The sequence below is a fragment of the Culicoides brevitarsis genome, chromosome 3 (assembly GCF_036172545.1).
Source record: "Culicoides brevitarsis isolate CSIRO-B50_1 chromosome 3, AGI_CSIRO_Cbre_v1, whole genome shotgun sequence".
Taxonomy (NCBI): Eukaryota; Metazoa; Arthropoda; class Insecta; order Diptera; family Ceratopogonidae; genus Culicoides; species Culicoides brevitarsis.
The window spans coordinates 23,765,573-23,787,055 of record NC_087087.1 but is presented as its reverse complement, the minus strand read 5'-3'; the positions used below and the strand labels follow the sequence as shown (position 1 = coordinate 23,787,055).

The following is a 21,483-nucleotide window of genomic DNA, read 5'->3' as shown; positions in this document are numbered from 1 at the left end:
CTGAAAAAATTGAATCTTAAAAGGTCAATTTTTATCAATTTATTAGAGGTTAAAACCAGAAAAGCTGAAGTCCCTTAAAGATTCAATTTACCTCCTGGAGATAATTTTCCTTTTGAACTCTCTCATTAAAAAAAATTTTCAAAAAACCAAAGTTGAAAAACTGTTAAGAAAACTCTTTAGGGCTTTTAATTTAGACCCTGAGGGTCTAAAAAAAGGCCTAAATTTCCCACTGGGTATCGGCATTTCATCAAAAAATATATGGCGTGAGATTTATTTATAGTTTCGTGTTAGTTCAGCCTAAAGTAGTCCAAAAAAACCTAAATTTAAAATTCTAGAAAGAGCCTTAGTGTTGCTATGCATTTTTAGTGAGATCCGGTATGTCAAAGAGATACTTGAATATACCCAAATGCACTAAAAAAAATCTCAAAAATCTCAAAAGATCGTTCCAGAATTTTGAATTCGAATTTTGTGATCTTAAATGTATTCTAAATCACCCTGTGGACGAAAAACGGGTCAAATTGGTCCATAAGGAGTGAATTTTCTGATCCCTTAAAGCTGTTAAGCGTTCAACCTGAATTCCATTGGGATTAGTCATCTAAAGGCTTAAAAAATCGATCTTTGAAAGAGGTTAAATTAATCCATTAAGAGGTTGATTCTTCAAAAAGAAACCAAATGAACCTCTCAAAAGATCAAAATGACCTCTTGAAGAGGTCAATTTTTTGGGTCTGTAGATGACTAATTAGAATGGAAATCAGATTGATTTCTTAAAGGATCAAAAAATTCTCTTAAGGGGTCAATTTGACCTCCCGTTTTTTGCCAAAAAGGCAAACGTATAAAAAATTTATTTTCAGCAAATTTTTTTTTTAATATTTAAATTTTTTTATAGCTTTTAATCTTAAAATGAATCAAATTATCTCATAAAAAACGCTATTAATTCCTCAAAAGGAGTTAAATTAATCCCTTAAAAGCTAGAAATTTACTTAAGGGATTAATTTAACTCCTAATAGGTTGATCTTTCCTTTTAGTAAATTAGATTTTTAATTTGATGACTTTTTTGATTCTGTACGACTTTTCGTAAAATGCCCCATAGATATATAGAAAAGAGAGGATTTCTTGAAGACAACAAAGGAAAAAAGTTTAAAAACAAGAGAACACGTAATAGAATATGTACACGTACAACATCATTTATATGTTAATGACATATGTTAATTACATATGATTGGTTATGTTAATCAGCTGAGACTCTCTTTGGGATTTTAGTAGAAGTAGTCGTAAAATTTAAGGCATTATAATTTCTTTTTAGTATTTTAGCGCGCACACTTTTGTGTAGTAGAGTGGTAGTTATGCAAATGCACCTGTCCTGATGATGGAGCCTGTAGATACGATGAGACATCCGTTTCTATGACACAACTACGTAACGGATCTGGTATGAACATGCTCTGATTAGAGGTCGCCGTTGTGACGCCCGTTTGCTGTGACGCTGCTTCGTTCAGTTGCTGCTCCTGCTGTTGTTGGTGATGATGCGATTTCTTTCGTTTGATGCGTTGTTGTTGCCCGTTGTTGTTATATTTGGACGACGACGACGTCGTGTTGTTATTTTTGTCGTCGACAATGGTGGCAGATTCGTCAGCAACAACAGGATCTGTCACATAGACCGGATGCGGAGTTGGACTCCCAGTTAGGTAGAAGGAAGGTGAGTGCTCCAATGTGAGTTTTTGTCTGCCGGAAATTGGAAAAAAACTATCAATCGTTCCCGGAGAAGACGAAGACGAAATTGCGGAACCAGAAGAAAAGTTGACAGAAGTAACTTATTCAATTAATGTCTGTTTGTTTTGTATAAAAATTCAAGTCATGTTGGAAGAACATCGTTCATCTTTGTTTATACGGTTAAACATCTTGCTTGTCTTATATCTGAAATGAAAGAGAAAAAAAAAACGGAAAAAAATCAGAGATTTGTTACAACAACGCCTGAATGTATTTCGGTATACAGTGCGGAGATACAAAGTCAATGGTCTTGCGTCTTTTTCGACAAAAACTAATAAATAGTCTGTCAACAAAAAACGACAGCAGCAATATATCAAATGTCCTATAATGACGTCGTTCCGTCTCTTGTGCACATTCACACGAGAACACAGAAAAACCACACATTACTTTGTTTGTTCTAGCTTTTCGGAAACACCAGGGACCGACTTTTTTTCACTGTTTCACACTTCAGCAATTTTTATTGATTTTTTTTTCTAGTGTGCTTTAAATTTTTTTTTATTAATTTTATTCAAAATACATCATTATTTCTAGAATTTCCATAGAATAAGAAAAAAAAAAATTAAAATTAAATTGAAAAATTAATATTTAAAATAAAATTTTAATTTCTTATAAAAAATTTAATTTTTTTAAGTGAATATTTTTTATTTAAACTTTGAAAGATTTTATCAAGTAAAATAAAATAAAAATTAATTAAAATAAAAAAAAAATAATTTAAAAAATTATCAACTTATATATTTAAAAAAATTTTAATCTCTTTTAAATTTGAAATTTAATTAAATCTCTTTTAAATTTGAAATTTATTTAATTTAATTTAATTTTTTAATTTTAATTTTGATTGATTAAATTTTTAATTTAAAAAGATTAAAATTTTTTTTAAATACATAAATTAATAATTTTAAAAATCATTTTTTTAAATTAATTTTTTAATTACAAATTTATTTATATTTTAAAAATTAAATATTTTTTTATTTTAATTTTTAAAAATTTAATTAAATAAAAATAAAATAAATAAACAAACAAAAAATAGAAAAAAAATATATAAAAGATTTGCATTTTTAAAATGAACACAAAATAAATAAAAATTTTTTAAAAAATTGAAAAAGACCTTATTTATAAAATACAAATTTCAATTTAAAAAATAAATTTATTTTGTACAAAATAATGATAAAATTTTAATTTCAATTTAATTTAATATAAATTTTTAATAAAAATTAAAATTTAGTTAAACTTTTAAATAACAATCCTCAAAAATAAAAATAAAATATTATGATTAAAAAAAGAAATAATTAAAAACATTAAAATTTAGAAAAATAAACAAAATTAAAAAAAAATTAATTAAAGAAAATTAAAAGAAATTCAAATGAAATCTCCGTTCAAGATAATCATCTCAACCTACTTTAAGACAAACACCTGAAAAAAATGTCGCCACACAGGAGACTTTATCACGTAAAAATCTTCATTTCATTCAGTATGCAATTTTTCTTGCATACACTCAGTGAAAATTCTCATCACATAAGAAAAAAAAAAGAGACGACAATATTTATTCAGAATTTAATTTTATATTTTATTGGAAATGAAGTAACACAATTTTTCGTCGTCTTTTTATTGCGCTTCTTCTTTAATCGACTCAAATCTACATTTTAAAGACATCTGAACGGAGTAGGTACCTCGACTGTTTGCACATTAAATATAATGATGTGATATTGTCGTGCTTCTTATAGCGTTAATAAACTGTCGTCGTTGCCGTCGTCGTCGTCTCCATTGCAAGCACAGACAACGTTCGTACGGAAAAAAACCCAAGGCTGTTGGGTCGGAAAATTTGGATGTCTTCTTACGCGCGTTTAAATATGCTCCATGTTGTACCTATAATGGCAATAATAATATGATGATACGAAAAAGCTATAAATGCAATGCAAATACTTTTTATTACTGTTTAAAAAAAAAATACGAGGAAAAAAATAACGACAAGACGAGAAAATGAATTTTTTATTGCATTTGTAAATTTTCGGAGCAAAAGTTTCCTGAAACGAGTTTCAAATCGATTCAAGGACGCACAAAAGATGCCCCTTCTTTTAATCTGTCCTCTCCACGTTTTTGATATTTAAATGATGTCGCCACGACATGAAGCAAGAAACGATGACGACCCCATTCCACCGAGACAAATAATAAAAAATCATATTATTTTTATGCAAATTAAATTTGAAATAACAGATTTTTCCTCTTTTATTATAAATTTTAAAAGCGGAAGAAATAATAATAATGATAGAGCAATAGATTGCAAGTTAAATTGCATTTTTAACGTACGACGACATGGCGGAAGATAAATCGAAGCATTAAGCAAGAGACAGCCAGCACACATATTATAAGGGTTGAAAGTTAAGAACGACGACGTCGACGACGACTCGTTTTAAAATTAATGACCTTTTTATTGTCTCTTGCGATTATCTTCAGAATTTACTTCTCAATTGAATTCGCTCTAGAAAATATTTTCGTTCGCTTAGTTATGTCACTCTCCATGACCAATTAACGACGACCGAACATTCATTACAACTCAAGCAAAACATGAAAAATTAATTCGAAACAAAAATAAATTTTTGCATTACTTATGCTCTTACTGTTTGGTGCAACACGAAACGACACGCGAGCGAGCCCAAATAATTTTTCGAAAAATTGATAAAAATAAATCTTTGCGTCTGTTTTTTCGTAGTATTTACGTAGAGATCTACAAAATATATTACAGCGTATCGTCGTCGTCATCGTCATCGTACGATAAATAAATAAAAATGCAGAAAATTCAAGAGTTTCTGCAATGTTTATTTCATGTCCCTTAATTTATTTTTACATGATGTTACATTAGTTATCTTATGAATTTTTGTCTGTATGTGAGAGAGAGAGAGGAAGTTTTGTGCAGAATCGCAAGTTATTTTATCAGAGGACAAAAAAGGAAATATTATAGATTTGTTGTTGAGAAATGGAAAACTTAACCGCATTTCGATTCATTATTTTTTGTGACATTTAATTTTTTGTGTGAAAAATTATTAAATTTTAATTTTCTTTGTTTTTCGAAAATTTTTCTAATTTTTATTTAATTGAAAAGATTTTTAATTTTTTTTTTTCAAGAATTTTCAATAAAAATATTTTTTTTTCTTAGTAAAATTTGAAATCTCCTAATTTTGCCAAAATATTCATGAATTTTCAATATTTCTTTTTTTATAATAATAATTTTTAAACAAAAATTAAATTTAAATTGTATAAAAAAAATTTTATAACAATTTTTATCATTTATCTACCGCTTTTTTTATTTTTATTTTTTGAATTAGGTATAAAACACATTTTTCTTAATTTATTTATTTTTATTTTAGTTCTTTTAATATTTCTATTTTTTCATAATATTTTGATTTAAATTAACTTTAATTTAAATTTTATTTATTTTTATTTAATTTAATTTATAGCAGAAATTTTTTTTCAATCCTATTGGTTTGGAAAAAAGTAGTTTTTTCCGAGTTTTAAACGTTTTTTGGAGTTTCTGTTTAATATTAATTTCACTAAATTTCTTTCTAATTTTATGATTTTTTTAAATTTTTCAAAATATTTTTTAAGTGCAAAAAATTCCTTATTTTTTAAAATTTTTCCTGAATTTTTATAAAGTTTTATTGATTTCCATTATTTTTTGTTTTTTTCCCCATTTTTCAAATTTTTTTATTAATTTTTATAAAGATTTTTTTCGATTTACCTACATTATTTTTTTTTAATTTAACATTTCCTAAATTTTTCAATTTTAAATGAATTTCCGTTTTTACTGGTTATTTTAAACTTTTTAAAAGTTCTTTTTAAATTTTAGATCTTATTTATTTTTTTTTTCAAAATAATTATTTTTAATTTTTCGTGACCTTTCTTTTCAAATTTAATTCACTTTTGTTGGGTTTTAAGTCTAAAAACTTCAACCTGATGTTGTTTTTCTCACATTAAATTCTATATTTTGATTTTATGCATAAAATAAGGAATTTTTCTGTTATTTCTTTTTAATTTTTTGAGTTTTAAGAAATTTTCTGTATTTTTCATACTTTTCTTAAGAATTATATTTAAAAATTATCCAATAAAATTAGAAATAAATTAACAGACAGACAATTTTTCGCACATTTTTACAAAACTCATCGAAATACGATAAAAACAAAAAAAAAGTTTGTCGAAAAAAAAAATAGAAAAAGAAAACGACATGCTTTTTTGACTACTACAACTATGACTACTCTGCGACTTTCATGTATGATATGTGTGCTAAAATATCTATCTCTTCGCACAAAACTATTTGAACTTCTCTTCTTCTGCGTTGTTGCATGAACTGATATGTAAACTTTTTAATACGAATTTTCCATCATAACTTTTTGAGTGCATTAGCGCTTGTTCGTCGCTCGAATTTTGCGGTATCTGTGGTTGGTTTCTTAGAAGCTTAGAAATTTTTCACCTCATTTAGAGCTTATGGAACATTAAATTTTATTAGGTTTAATTTTTTTTTTGCGAAAAAAATTGAAGATTTTCTTTTCAAGCCTTATGAAAAAAAGCGCGTAAGTTTTTTTTTTTGGTAAGACAAATTTTTTGCTTGTTATCTGCCTGTGTGGCGACAATTTGCTCGAACATGTTGTGTCATGAAAAGTTTTTCTGTTGTCGTAATAACATTTTGCCCTTGTATCCTTCCTCGAAGCGCGCAAAAAAAAATTTTGTGATGATGGATGATTCCTTCACAAAGGTAAAATAATGGATTAACTTTAACAACATCATTAGAGATTCCAGTTGAAAATACAAAAAAAAGTGAAAAAAATAAACAAACAAACCGTTTGTGTTGTAAATTTTCTCTCGGCGTCGTACTACGTCATTCATTTCATTAGTCGTCCAAGTGATTTTTTTCCCGTACAGAAACACTGCCAAAAGGCAATAAATTTTGGCATGAAAAATAAAAACACTACAGAAGTACCAGACAACGCTCCACCATCGACGTACGACGCAAAATTGAATCAGGACAGAAACCAGAGTGAATGAGTTCCCGTTTGTCGCACGTGAACTTGTTTTCCTTTTTTGCTCTTTTTCCGCAAAAATATCGAGGACAACGCACGTTTTTGCGGACACACACACGCGATGTCGTCATGTAAAGTAAGTAATTTTTTAAAATATTTTTTTTTTCGTCGTCGTAAAATTTGAGAGCTGCAGTGGATTTTTCAACGGGGCGGCATTTCTTGTCGTTTCGCAGCTGTTACACTTGCACTCCGCATGTAAACCAGAGAGAGAGAGAGACAGGAGAAAAAAAAAGAAACATCAGGAGAGATGATAAGCTCAGACATTAGCCTAGCTTAGCTTGGAGCTAACATGTGTTCGCGGATGTTTTTTTTTCTCGTTCTCCATCATCCACCGATAATCTAGAATCAATTTTCGACTTTTGTGTCTCTGTTGGGCGCTCTGCGGCAGACAAACAAAAATTGCAACGGCAAAGCACCATCAAACGAGAGCAGTCATGTAGTCACCAGTGAAACCATTAATGCATAAAAATTTCTTATGCTCGTTGCAGAAATGCGTTGATTTTGATCTCGTTCTATGTTTTTTGTGTGAGTTTGGTAGGTTGATTGGTATGGAGTAGTCGACGAACTTAAAAGAGCTTTGGTGGATTTTTAAAGTTGGTTTTTTCCAGTTTTTTTTTTTTAAATAAAATTTTTTTATTAGGCAAATAGAATTTTTTCAATGCCCTGGGGGTTGAAAAATAAGACCCTTCAAATTTTGAGGATTTTTTTTTTCAAATTTTTATTTAAAAAAATTTTTTTTTCAGTTTCTGATTTTTCTTGAAAACAAAATAAAAATTTGTAAAAATTTTCTTTGCAAAACTCATTTTTCATTTTTTTTTTTTTGAATTTTAATTTAGGGTAATACTTTAAGCTTGGTACCACTTGTGGGAATGAGTTCCTCCGATTTTTCTCAAACTTTGTCAGTTGAAAGTACATGAAAAAAAAGAAGAAAATTAGCGTTAACAGGATTTTCACTTTTCCACTGATTTCCCGAGATAATGGAAAATTAAGCTCAGAAAGAGGTGTTTTTTTTTATCTCAAACGAGATCAAAAGTTAGGGTGTCGTTAGAAGCGTCTCGACGAGTACTACAACTAATGGAAGAAACTTTTCCGAAAATAGTGAAAATTCCGTGAAAAATCGGGAAAATAAATTTTTAACCACGTGGTTAACGGTTTTTTCGAATTCGCTCATCATCGCCCATCGTCTCAAAAGATAACATTTTTCAAAACCTACAAGATGGTATAATTCAAATTTTCATTTTTCGCCGTCTTAAGGCCTTAATTTTCCAAAAACTCGTTTTTTGGGGGTTTTCCACCCGCTTTTCCGGGCATAACTTCCCGAATTTTCATCACATGGTACAGAAGTCATATATTTTTAGATTAGTCTTGATTAGATCTACAACTTATGGAAGAAAATTTTTCATCTTTAGTGAAAAAAAGTTAGGAGACATGGGAAAATGTGAAAATGTTTGCTATAACCAGACGTCTCCATAATTTTTCGATCATCGCCCATGGCACAGATATGAATTTTTTATGTTGTAGATATTAATTTTTAAACCAAAAGTCAACTCAATTTTGACTTATTTTAGCATTAAGTTTTCTTTAAATAAATAAATTTTAGTTTTTAGATGAAAAAATTGAATTAAAGCACCTGACAAGATTTGTATAAAAATGTTAATATCTTAGTCCCTAAAATATTCATCAATCCGTCACTAAATTCGTTAAATACCGAAAACAGTCTTATAAATCCATAGCTTCCTGCCTGTCTAACTGTTTGTCTTCTCGCTACATGTTCACATGACGAAGCAGCCTAGGTATATTAGAATGAATATTAAGCAAAGATAGAAAATAAAAAAAAAATAGAAAGATGCCCTTATATTTGCGGAAAATTGAAAATTTGCACCAGATATAGGATCAACAACAAAAAAAGGGGATCGACAAAAGGGTTGTTCAGTGAGTGGAAATGCAACGAAGCTCGACAGTTTGTACAAATCTCCAATGACCCCCTTTTGTGCATCAAATCTCCTTTTTCGTATCTCTCCTTTTCGAAATATTATTATTATTTTTATTGAAATTAAAAAATAATAAAAAGGCACAAAAAAGCGCTTCGTTTCTCTTCTTTCGTCTTCTTTTGGTTCTTTCGGTTTTCACACACACACGGAGATATACATATTTTTCATTTCATTTCATTTCTATTTTCTTTACTGTTATTATTTTCATTGTTATTGTTGTTGTTGCTTGCTGCAGAAAATGAACAGTTTGCCTCACGAAAAAAAACTTTATTTATTGCATTTCTTCTTCTTCTTCACAGTGAGTGTGTTTGTGTGCCCCACAAAAAAAGGAACTTTTCCTCATGCACGAAAAGCGCATTCCTAGTAAGTAAACGACGTTCACTGGTGCGGAATTGCATGTATCCAAGCAAGCATAGTTCCACATTTCTTGCATTGTTATTATTCGAGACATTCCAAAGGAGCAGCAGCAAGAAAAAAAGAAACCTTTGCAAAAGTTATGGTTTATGTGTTTGTGCGCGAAATTTTTGCTGTCTTGATGTCGAATCGACAAAATGTAAAGACAAAATGTTTGTGTTAGTTCACAATTTCCAGTTCCACTTCGTTTTCCTTTTTCAACTTTTTTTTTTCGATGTTTGTTTTTCCGGCAACAACATGCGAGATGGTGGAGCAAGATCTGAGAATGCAAACAAATTTATTACGTGAGTTTTTTTCTTGCAGCTTCTTCTTCTTCTTTCTCTTTTGCTTCCTTGTACAAACAGGATAAATTTATGATGAAAGCTTTTATTTATTTTTAATATTAAAAAATGTTCTGGAAAAGCGGCACTGACAACAACCACAGACAATCCGTGGCCACATCATTCATAACAGCAGATATTTTATCAACAGGGCGGAAAATTTGTTTTGACTTTTACTTGAGAAATTTATTTAAAGTAATTTCAAATTATTTTTTTTTTATTTAAAAATAAATAATTATTGAAATAAATTTAATTAATTTAATAATTAAATAAAATTTTATTCAATTAATTTTAAAAAATATAAATTTTTGACCTCTATTTTTCAATGTTTCTTTTTCGTTTTGAATTTCTCAGAATAATTTTAAAAGTATTTCCGAATTTAAAAGCTTCTTTGTTAAATTTTTATTCAACTTTTTATTTCATTTTCCTGTAATTATAATAAAAATTCCCTTTTGAGTCAAGTAAGGAGATGCTTATATATTTAATCAAATTTCAGAGGCGTTTAATTTTAACCAAAATAGAGCGGAGTTTCGTGCTGCAATTCAAGGGCAAATCACATGAAAGACAACATTTTACTGTGAGGTAATTTGAACTTGTATATGTTTTGTCGAAGCCCTGATGTTGCTCTTTGTTAATTTTGTGTATTTATGTTTCCAGTGGCCGTCGCAAGAATGATGCAGGACCTTTACTCTGAGAAGGATGACGAAACACTATGAATAAATGTTTTTTGAAAAGATGGTTTTTTTTATGCCGGTGGATTCTCCAATGGCTTTTTCGCCCCAAATGAAAATTAGTTTTTATGTAGCCAAGGGTTTTAAACCTGCTGTTGCAATAAATAAATAAATGAAAATAAATAAATAAATGCTGGGTGGGGATCAAAAAATTTCCTTATTGTTATGTTTGCGGTTAATTTAATCTTTAAGTTTTTACTCAATGACTCATCATAAAGCTAATTAATTTAAGATTCTTTGCTATTTTTCAAGCTTAAGTAAAAGTCAAAAAAATTTTTTCGGTCCCTGTTCATAACAACCCACCAGATATGATAAATTTCTCCGTAATTTAATCAATTTTGGTCTCAAACGAACGTTTGTTGGGGCGAACGTCAGGCATTAGCGAGACACTTTGTTCGTGTTATTGTTATGACCTGCCGTTACCCTCACACTCGTTTTTACGTACAATCACGTTTTTCTAATACCGTTCCCTCTTCATCTTTGCCAGCCTTGCACTTTGCATACAAATGTGCATCATGTAATTTTGCAGTAGTCGTCCCGAGTTACATGGCAGAAGAAAGGCAACAAAAAAAAACGTAAAATGTCACATATGCTTCTACGGCATCATGTCCTTTTTCCTTTCGTCTTTTCAAAAAAAAAAAATGGAAAAAATACAGAAAAAAGCCTTGTTGCATTTTATTTAACGCAGGCAGGCAAACAACCAACTCAAATTGTTCATAAATGTTACGTGCTTGTGTGTGTGTCAAAACAATATATATTTTAAACATGAAAGCATGTTATTGCATGCATATTTATAAACTATTTCTAATATGGCCCTTTTACATGATGATAGAAATGAATAGAGCGAAAGGAATGTGCCTTGTGTGCGAGAGAAAGACCAAACCAGGATTTAATTAATTTTATTAGAAACACTTTTGTTGTCCTTATAAAATTTTAATATGTTTGTTGACATGTATATCGGTTTTTGTCTTTTCCCTTCAAAAAAAAAATTCGTTTTTGTCTCTTTGCCATAGGTAAGACCGAGATTTGATGGAAATTTTTATGGGCTTTTGATTTTTTTTCCTTTTTTTTAATTTCACTAAAAAAAGTAAACTTTGTGGGGATAAAAATCTCGATATCCTCATTATTTTTATTCATTTTAATATTTATCAAGTACCCACTTGAACGCCTTTTCCATCATCCTTCGCCTTTGAAGGAGCCGTGAAAGAAGAAAAAAATGAATTAAAATTCTCATAAAAAAGTTGGGAGGTTTCCGGAGTACTCAAGAAAAATTTTAATATTTAAAAGCTTTGTTTTATAAATATGAATAAAATTAAAACGCATTTTCTTTCTTGAGAACATGTATCTAAATTTTCCTAAAGGTTTCATTTTGTTTGAAAATAATTAGAGAAAATTTTTGAAGGATTCAATGAGCTTTCGTTTTCAGACTCCAACAAATTTTCTTAAAGCTTGAGACTTAGCTGTCAGAGAATCTTTTGGAATTAAAGATATTTTTAAAAAAAATTCATTTAATCACAAGAGATTCTTTGAAAGCTTTTTGAGTTATTTGAGATTTTGTTGAGGTCTCCAAGAGAGTTCAGAAATGTTCTTGAGGTCTCAAAAACTGCCTTGAGACCTCAATAATGTTTTAAATAATTTTTTGAGATCTTTAAGAGATTGAAAAGGCTTTCAGAGATTCTCCTGGGGTTTAAAAATCTTTCAAAATTTCAAAAAGACCTATGGAAGCTTAATATTGTACCTTGAGGTCTAAAAGAACTTTAAGAAAGTAATTTTAGGGCTCATAAAGTCTCAAGTAAAAATTTTGAAACCTTAAGAAACTTTCTGAGAGCTCTTGGAAACCTCAGCCAATTTTTTATTTTTAAAGCTCTGAAAAATCTTCTGAGGTTTAAAGAGAATTCCTTGAGGTCTAAGAAACTTTGAAAAATTTCTTGAGGTCTCAAAAAATTTAAATTAAAATTATTTGAAAACTTTTAGAAACCTTAAGAGACTGTTTAAAAGTCATTTGAAACCCGACGGTTAAGCCTTTAATGTTCAAAGAATCTGTTGGAACTCAAAACACATTTTGAAACAATTTTGAGGTCTCAATAATCTCTAAGGCCTACATATCAATAAAATGATTCTTTGAGGTTTCCAAGAGCTCTCAAAAAGTCTCTTAAGCTTTTAAAATTTTGACTTGAGACCTCAAAGGCCTTCCTAAAAGCTCTTAGAGACCTCAAGGTCAAATGTATGGCTCTCATTGGTCCTTATGGAGTCTTGAAGGGCTTTTTAAACCTCAAGAGGATCTTTGAAAGCTTTTCAAACTTTCAAAGACCTCAAAAATTTATAAAAAATTTTTTTGAGGTCTTAACAAACTTGCAAAGTACCTGTAAGCGCCTCAAAGGGTCTCAAGAAAATTGTTGGGACCTCAAAAGCTTTTCTGAAATGTCTTTTGATACTTTTGAAAGCTTTTTAAGACCTCAATAGATTTTCTAAGAACATTCAAAGCTCCTTGATCATTTTTTGAAAACCTTTTTAAAAATTTTAAGAAAATATTTCAAAATCTTTGCATGAAAAACAGACAGACGATCCCAAGCCAACACCAAATTTAATCCAAAAATCGCAAATCCGATAAAAAGATGAACTCAATCCCAAACAAAAACAGGAGGACAAAAAAGTATGCGAATCATTAAAAGAACGAAAACAGTTAAAAAACCGTACTTTTGCATATATATCTTCGTCTACTTTGTTTATTTTTCCTCAATTCACATTTGAATATCAATTCGCTTTTTTTTAAAAATAAAGCACTATCTCTTCCTACTTTTGTTTTTTTTTTTCGTTTTCAGTGCATTGCATAAGAAGATGACTACGCGATTTGGACATCATCATAGGAAACGTCAGCACGGAATAATAATGATTTTGTACTTTCAGACAGACAACAATAGAAACCTGAAAAAATATGCGAAACACGTAGACGTCAGTTTATAGAAAACGACAAAATCAGATAATGTCAATATCATTGATGGATGTCCTGAAATGAGACTTTCTACTGAACAAACAAATAAATGAGCAATGAGACGACCTCTGTAATGCAAATTACACCCCTTTACGACCTTTTAATTCAACATTGCAACATTAACCCTCCATTCCCTGCCATTAAATTCCGTCGTCATTACCACCGTGGTGCATATGCTGCCTTCGTGTTTGTGATTATTATTACAAGAAACGGTTGTTTTTTTCCTCGTCTTTATAATAATAACAATAATATTGCAAATTTTATTGCTAAATGGAGTGTAAATTATGATAAAAATAGCTTGATTACAGCCAAAGCTAATATATTATTATTTCTAATGAGAGAGTGTGTGTGCCACATATATAATTTTTTTTTTTCAATTTTTTGCTCAGCGGCAACTAGGCGACATCGCACACACACACACACACATTATGTGTTTGAAGTCAGTAATAATAATAATATATTGTCATCGTTTTTTTCTTCTTGCTTTCTTGCATCGAACAAGGATGTCGTCGCCTGTATGACACGAAGATAGCAGCAATATGATGATGTATGAAGCAAGAGATGCAATGAGAAAAAAATGGCCATGGATCGCATTTAATTTATAGCGACGACGAGAAGAGAAATCCTTGAAAGGAAAATGTTTTCAGTCAATAATGGTGGTTTTTGTGGCAATATCATCATTATCACCCACATTACAAACATTTACAACTTTTTTTTCTCCTTCTTCCGTTTCGCTTGTAACAGATGTCATCAGATGTATGTGGTTTGCAAGCAAAATCAATAAATATCGTCTTATATTGGAGTAAATGAAGCAACTTGATATCTATTAAGAGAAAAAACGACACAAAAAACACACACACACAAGGAAAACGTGGTCGGATATTTTAAGACTTTAAATGGCAAGAGCTTTTGAATGGATGGCCGTATAAATTATAAGGAAAATTTATGAAGTCTGAAATGTCCGACGCTTTTTTTTTCTATTTTGGGTACTTTAATTATTTTAGTTTTTTTGTGTTTTCATATTAAATTTGTAGTTTATTTAGTTCAGAATTTTAAAAAATTATTGTTTTTAAGATTTTTATTTTTTTTTAGTTTAATAATTTTTTTTATAACATTTTAATTGAATTTTAATTATTTTAATAAAAAATAAATTAGATAATTATTTAAGTAACTCATTTATATATATTTTAATATTTTTTTTTGTTTATTTTCATTTATTTATTTTATTTTTTTAAAAATTAAATCGTTTTTTTTTAATTCTTATCTTCAGTTTTTTAATTTTTAAAAATTAATTTTAATTGATTTTTATAAAGTTTTAATTGAATTTTAATTATAAAAATAAAAATTAAATTAATTAATTAATTAAATAACTCATTTATAGATTAACTTTTTTTTATTTAATTTATTTTAATTTTTTTAAATTCGTATCTTCAGTTATTTAATTTTGTTTTTAAAATACTAAAGTTTATTTCACTTTTTTCTAAACAAAATTCTTGTTTTTTTCTATAAAAAAAAATTATCAAATAAATAATTTTTGAAGTGGTAAAAATATTTCATTTTAAAGGATAAGATTTAAATAATTTTAAAAACAATTATTTTTTTATTATTTTAAAATATAATTAAGTGTCTGTCAGAATTCTAAAGTTTTTAAAATTTAATAAAATTAATGCAATAAAAATTGAAAAATAATCTACAAATTTTGTTTTCATAATTTTCCTTGAGAAAAAAATTGATTTCGTATATAAAATAAAATAAAAAAAAATAAAATTTAAAAAAAAATTTAAATTAGTACCTTAAAAAAATAATTAAAAACTAAAAATATTTTTTAATACATATTAATATTTTTTTAAAAATATTTTTTAAATATTTTTTTTAAAAATATATTTTTTTTAAATATTTTTTTTTAAATATTTTTTTTTTAATATTTTTTTTTAAATTTGGTCAACAATTCAGAAATTTTTCAAAGCACTAAAAAAATTGCTCATTTCCCCAAAACTCAGCCCTGCATTAATTTCCCAGCTAATATCACAAGCACCTTTTCGAAAATGAACAACTCCTAATCTAATCACACATTCGCATGTTACAAACTGGAACAAAACTTCTTATCTCTCTTGAATTAATTTTCACCTTCCGCATGTCTTTTAATGTGCTTGTGTGTATTAAAAAAAAACTGAAAAATTAGTTTGTCTAGTCAAGTTTTCCGTTCAAGTGCCCCCTTTTTATGTAAATGTCGTTTTCGCTTAAAAACAAGGTAATTTTTGTGTGAGAGAGAGTAAAGGGAAAAAGTTTGTACTCACCTCTATGAATATTCAATGAAAACATTAAAATTCAGAATATAACAGAAAATCACGTACAACAAGAGTGGTTCTTATCATAATATTTTATTATTTTTACTTAATTGCTCTCTCTTTTATTTTGCTACTTTTTTTTTCAACTGTTTGTGTCTTTTTTTTTTGAACGTTTTGTGGAGTAATTAAATTCAGTGCACTTTTATTTGTTCGCAATTGAAATTTTATCGTTGTTCACTTTTTTACATTTTTTTTCACTTTTTGTCTTTTTTGTTGTTGTTGTTGTTTTTTTATTGATCTGTATCGAGAGTCACTTTTATCAATTAATATTTATTATATTTTATATCATTATATCCACAGCCTGTAATTAGGTTGATTAGTTAATTTTGGGTACAGATTTTTCGTGTCGTCGTCGTCGTCGTTCGTACACTGCGAAACTCGTACCTTATTTGTCACTGATTTGTTTGAGTTTCATAAATTATATTTGTCGTACGGGCAATTGTACGGGACAGATATGAAAATATGGTAAAGAAAATTTAATCTACAAAAAAAAAATGTTGGGAAAATTGCAGACACAGTTAAAAACAGTTTTTTTTGTGCAGCAGAATATTTTTTTTATGATATTTTTATGTTGGAAGAAAAACCACTTAGAGCGTAAGTAGTTTAGCTGTGTCGTGCAAAGAACAAGAAGAAGTAGAAAATTAAGCTATAATTCAAAATTTTATGTCACAAACTAAAATGCATGTTTGTGTAATCGTAACACTATTGCGAAGATGAAAGAATTCGCTCTCTTGTTCTTCTTCCGAATACTTTTCTCCATACACGCCACGTGTGAGTTCCGTTCGATATCGAGACACGCAGCACACAGGATACCAACAACACATGCTTGTTGTCGAAGTTTGAACATGATTTTCATCTCATCGCCGCCGATAGTTTTAGTGAGTGTCGTTTCCTGCATGGATTCCCCGACGACGCACATGAGTCGAGTCGTAAATTCTTTTAATTCATGATTTACTTTAAAGCACATTGCGATACTGTTTGTATTCGAGGAAGATCTCCAGCGGATGAGATGAGAGGATAGTTACTCATACCAAAGAAGACAAGATGAAGAGATATTGTGACGCCATAGCCACACTGATTATTATTGGGCACCACATCGTCGACAGCATATCGCTGTGAGACATTAGCTATGTCGAGTTTTTTGCTCTGACTTGAAAGAAGTCTATGATTTTTTTTTTGCATTTGAGAAATTTTGAACATTTTAGTCAAGATTTGAGCATAAAATTGTCTTCTGAAAGGTTTAAAAAATTTAATTTTTGATATTTTTAAACATTTTTGTTTTGATGAAATTGATTGTTAATAAAATTTTGATAAAAATTAATCAAAAAAATTAATAAAATAAGATGTTTTAAAAATTTTGTTTTATTTTTTTATTAATTAAATTGTTGACTAAAGCAAAAAAATTCTTTTGAAGTAAATTTCGGTTTTAATTTGGGGAAATTTTAAATTTTTGAACAATTTTGTATCAAGTAACACCCATTGAAAAGTAAAATTTCTGTTTTGATTTGAAATTTTCGTTTAAATTTAATTTAAAAATTAAAAAAAAATATTTTATTCAATTTTAATTAAAAAAATTAATTTAATTTTGTAGTAAAAGGTGTGTTAAATTAAATTAAAATTTATTAAATAATTATTTTTTTTAAATTTAAAATAATTTTTATTATTGATTTTTAATTTTTATATCTTTTCTGATTTATTTAAAATCATAAATTAAAAAATATTTTTACAAAAGTTAGGTATTTTTTAATACAAAAGTTTTTAATACATATTATAAAAAACAAAAAATTTGAATTAAAAAAATCTGAATTGAAAAAATTATAAAAATCTAAAATTAACGTAGGTAATTAACTAAAATTGAAAAATAAAAAAAAAAATAAATAAAAAAAAATTAAACTTTAAAGTCAAATTTCTTTTTTGTAAAAATGGCGCCAATTTTAAGAATTTTTTTTTTAATTTTATTTTTTTTTTTTTTGAATTTGTAAAAAAAATTTTAAACAATTTTATCAAATATTTTTAGTAGATTTCTTTTAAAATCGAATCCTTTGAAATTTTAGTTAAAATTTTAAGAAATTTTTAAATTCTCTATTGTTCAAAAAAAAAAACAATTCCGACATACCTCATACTCTTATTTAAGAGACACAGCCTTCAGAAAACTGCAGACATCAGACTAGAATACTAGATCGAAAAGCACATTTGTCTGTAGCTGTGCTCCGATTTCCACTTCTCACACACAGAGTCGAACTCACACACCACGTTGCCGTATTTTTGATTCACAGACCAAAAAATCTATTCTCTGTTATTTGTTATGTTGATGTACAAAATTCATCTCTTCTCCACACTCGCACACAGCACTATTTTTCAAGAGAAACACTCATTTTCTGGAGAAATTTTCGGTGAGTTGCAGTTCGAGAGATGAAACAGAAAATCATAACAACAACAAAATAGTTTTCCATTTTTTTCTCTGAGTGTTTTGCTCTGCATGGCGTTACGTTACACAGGAAACGCAGCAGCAGCAGAAGCATGGAGGAAAGGCAACGTGGTTATGTTGTTATTTCAATTTATTTACGACAACGACGGACATACAGTGCACGACCGAAGCAATAAAGGAGACGATTTATGATTTTTTGAATGAGATTTTTATTTTAAAATAATACTAATGACAATTCTGACTGTCGTTAGTCTGTAGCGTCCCATTCCCCCATCGCCGACATCACGACAGGACCAGAAAATATCGTCTATTGTTCCGACAAAATATTTTAATTAAAATTGAAAAATTTTTAATTTAATACAAGTGTTGCGGCGAAAACTTTTCATTCGAACAATTATGCAAGCTCTCTTAGAAAATCAGCAGAAAAACAGAAAAAGTGGGAGAACAAAATAATAATTATTATTATTATAATAACGAACTTGGACACGAACAAAAATTTCCACCTGCATAAATTTTTCTCGTTTTGTTGAAAAATTTTCTCGGGTGTATTTACATTTCTCAAAGATAAACACACAATGGAAAATTTATTTGAAATATTTTTCCAATTCTTTATTAAGACGGAAAAAAATTAGGAAGAAATTTGTACAAAATTTTGTAACATCATTAACAACAACAACATCATCCCCGAAAAAGAGTCATTTTGATTAAAATTAATTATCTGCACGTTCAATTAATTTTACAACGAAAATTAAACAACAACGAAAAAAAATATTTTTTGTACGAATTAGACGAACGTAAATAATTATAAAAATGAAAAACAGACATTTTCAGACCTTACGTCGACTTGAATTTATGTTTTCATTAATTCATTATAAAAAATGAATTTATAAAAAATGAACAAAGTGGAAAAGTGTTCGTGAAATTAAGAGCATAATAATTTTAATGTATTTAAAATGTTTTTTTTTTTAATTTTTATTAAAAGATATTTCTCTATCTCTTAAATTTAGCAAGAGTTTTTTTTAAGGTTTTTACTGGATTTTTCCCACTGTTTTTGTATTTTTATAAAATATTAATTTTTACGAATTGAAAATTTAATTCATAAATTAATTATTTTTTATTCTCCAAAATTAAAACTTTTTACAAATTTTCAAAAATATTATTTTTAAAATAATTTTAAATTTAAAAAAGTTTATTTTTAATTTTTAAAGCTTCAATATAATTTAATTTTATTTATTTTTTAAATTTTATAAATCAAACAATTTTTAATATTTTTAAAATTTTTTTTTTAAACATTTTTAAAAATTTAATTTTAATTTATTATTTTCAAATTCAATTTTATTTAAAAAATAATTTTGTTAAAAATTTTATTTAATTTAATGTTTTTTAAAATAAATTTTGACAAAAAAATAAATTAAAAAAAAAAAGATTTATTTTATTTATTTATTTAATTTTATAAATAAATAAATTTTTATTATAGATATTTAAAATAATTTTTAAAAAAATTTAAAATTTTTTTTTTAAATTTATTTTAATTTATTTTATTTAAATTTAATTTTATTTAAAAAAAATGTTTTTTTTAATAAATTTTGACAAGAAAAATAAATTAAATAAAAATAAAATAAAACGCGGAAATTTTTAAATATAATTTTTTGATCGACTAAAATTGAATCAAACAAACGTTAGAAAACTTTGTTTTGACTAGAATTGGAAAGAAAAATAAATAAATCGTCAGACAGACCTTCTCTCTCGTGATCAACTGACGATTGATCTTTAAATAAAAATTAAAAAAAAATATTTTTCACTCAAAAAAATCATTAGATACAAAAAATGTGTTTTGTATTAGAAAAAAAATAATAATTAAGAAAATTAGTGTTAAAAATTTCAACTCACAACATTTTGACTCATCATCATCATCACCACCATTAACATCATTTGTAATCGCCGCACTGATTACTTGTGAATGGTTTATAATTTTTTTTGACGAATCTTTTTGTTTTTATTTACAACACAAAATAAACAGTTTTTTTGGCACGACTCTACGTGACTCTGAGTATTTAAGGAATGGACAAAAAAAATAATCAATCACACATGAAATTACTGTCGCGGCATTATTGACTATTGAAACACATTATAGAAGACGAGTTAATATTAAAAAGGTGAAAATTTTCGTTTTTGGACAAAATTTAACGCACACGTGTATTTTTTTCTTTGGGAACTCTTCTTTTGCTCACAAACGGATTTTCTCTTGGATTTTTCTCTTTTTCTGTTCTGTGTTTGGATTTTATTGAGAAGAGAATGTTTTTTTTTTACTTTTTAATAATAATAATAATAAATATTCACTCTTTTTTCACGTATGCACGTCTCGAGTAGAAATTGGAAAATTGGTTTATTTTTGAAACATGCCTGTGTATTCGTACGAAAATGTGGAAAACATCGCATGAACGAACGACGAACGAACGGTGTGTGGTGTAACAATATTTTTATTATTATGAATTTCAGTTTTTATTGCTCACTTTTTTTCAAATTACTTTTCGTTTATTCAAAATTTTGAAAGTTTTTCACTTTTTTTCTAGGTGCAAACCGGACGGCAGTTCTTAAAATACTGAAGTCACTTTTCAGTCACTGGAAGTTTTTGTGTTCCAAAACACAAATAATAATAACAACAACAATAATTTACGCACACACAGCTCTGGAGATAGTTGTTGGAGGTTGGCAGATGATGAAGTGAAGTGTAGTGAAGAAGACGATGAACACGAAACAAAAAAAAAGTTGTAGGAAAAATTTTTACTGCAGTTCTGAAGAAGAGAGTGTGTGTGTTCCGTTCGCGTGTACTTCTTTGCGAGTGAATTTTGTGCAATAATAATACAACCGAGGAAGTGTCTTCTTCTCGAATCAAATATTGGTCGATGAATGAGTGGCGCACAATGCATCGCATGCAATAATAATGCTTTTTGCAAAAAAGGATTGTACGCGTGTTTCTGCACGTTCTCCGTACGACGCTACACCCGGAGAAAGAGAGAAAATTGCATTAAATGTACGAAAATTTCTCTTTTATAAATTTTTGGATGTACGACCATGCCACCATACACCATACAACCTTTTAAAATAGATTTTAAATCCAACGACGAGCGAGATTGTCTGCTGCTCAAAGTGTCTCTTTACCACACTCTACGACGCTACAGATACAGTTAGGTAGGCAATCTGGAGCCACATTTACTTTACAGCAAAATTTTAATGGCATTGATACTGCGCTTTTGCACTGTATCTATACCATGGCATATACATTTGTGTGTTTTTTGCGTCTACCAACATTAAGCTTAATGAAAAAAGACATGCATGCCATTCACATTTTCCATCCTCAGTTCTTCGTACGTGCTATGGATTTTCCATCTCATCTCGTTCCATATGTACGATTTGCATTCAATA

General features: G+C 28.0%; 1 protein-coding gene across 1 annotated transcript in view; it reads right to left on the bottom strand.

The window, feature by feature from the left end:
• LOC134834646 (nuclear factor 1 X-type) overlaps nt 1–20,625 on the bottom strand; it is a 31,135-nt gene extending 10,510 nt beyond the window's left edge. Inside the window, exons 1-3 of the mRNA XM_063849381.1 lie at nt 20,571–20,625; nt 15,579–15,930; nt 1,356–1,911 (exon numbers count right to left, since the gene is read on the bottom strand). Of these exons, the coding sequence (XP_063705451.1) occupies nt 1,356–1,436 (81 nt within the window). The 5' untranslated portion in view covers nt 1,437–1,911; nt 15,579–15,930; nt 20,571–20,625. The remainder of the gene's footprint in view (nt 1–1,355; nt 1,912–15,578; nt 15,931–20,570) is intronic.
• Nucleotides 20,626–21,483: the final 858 nt, after the last annotated feature.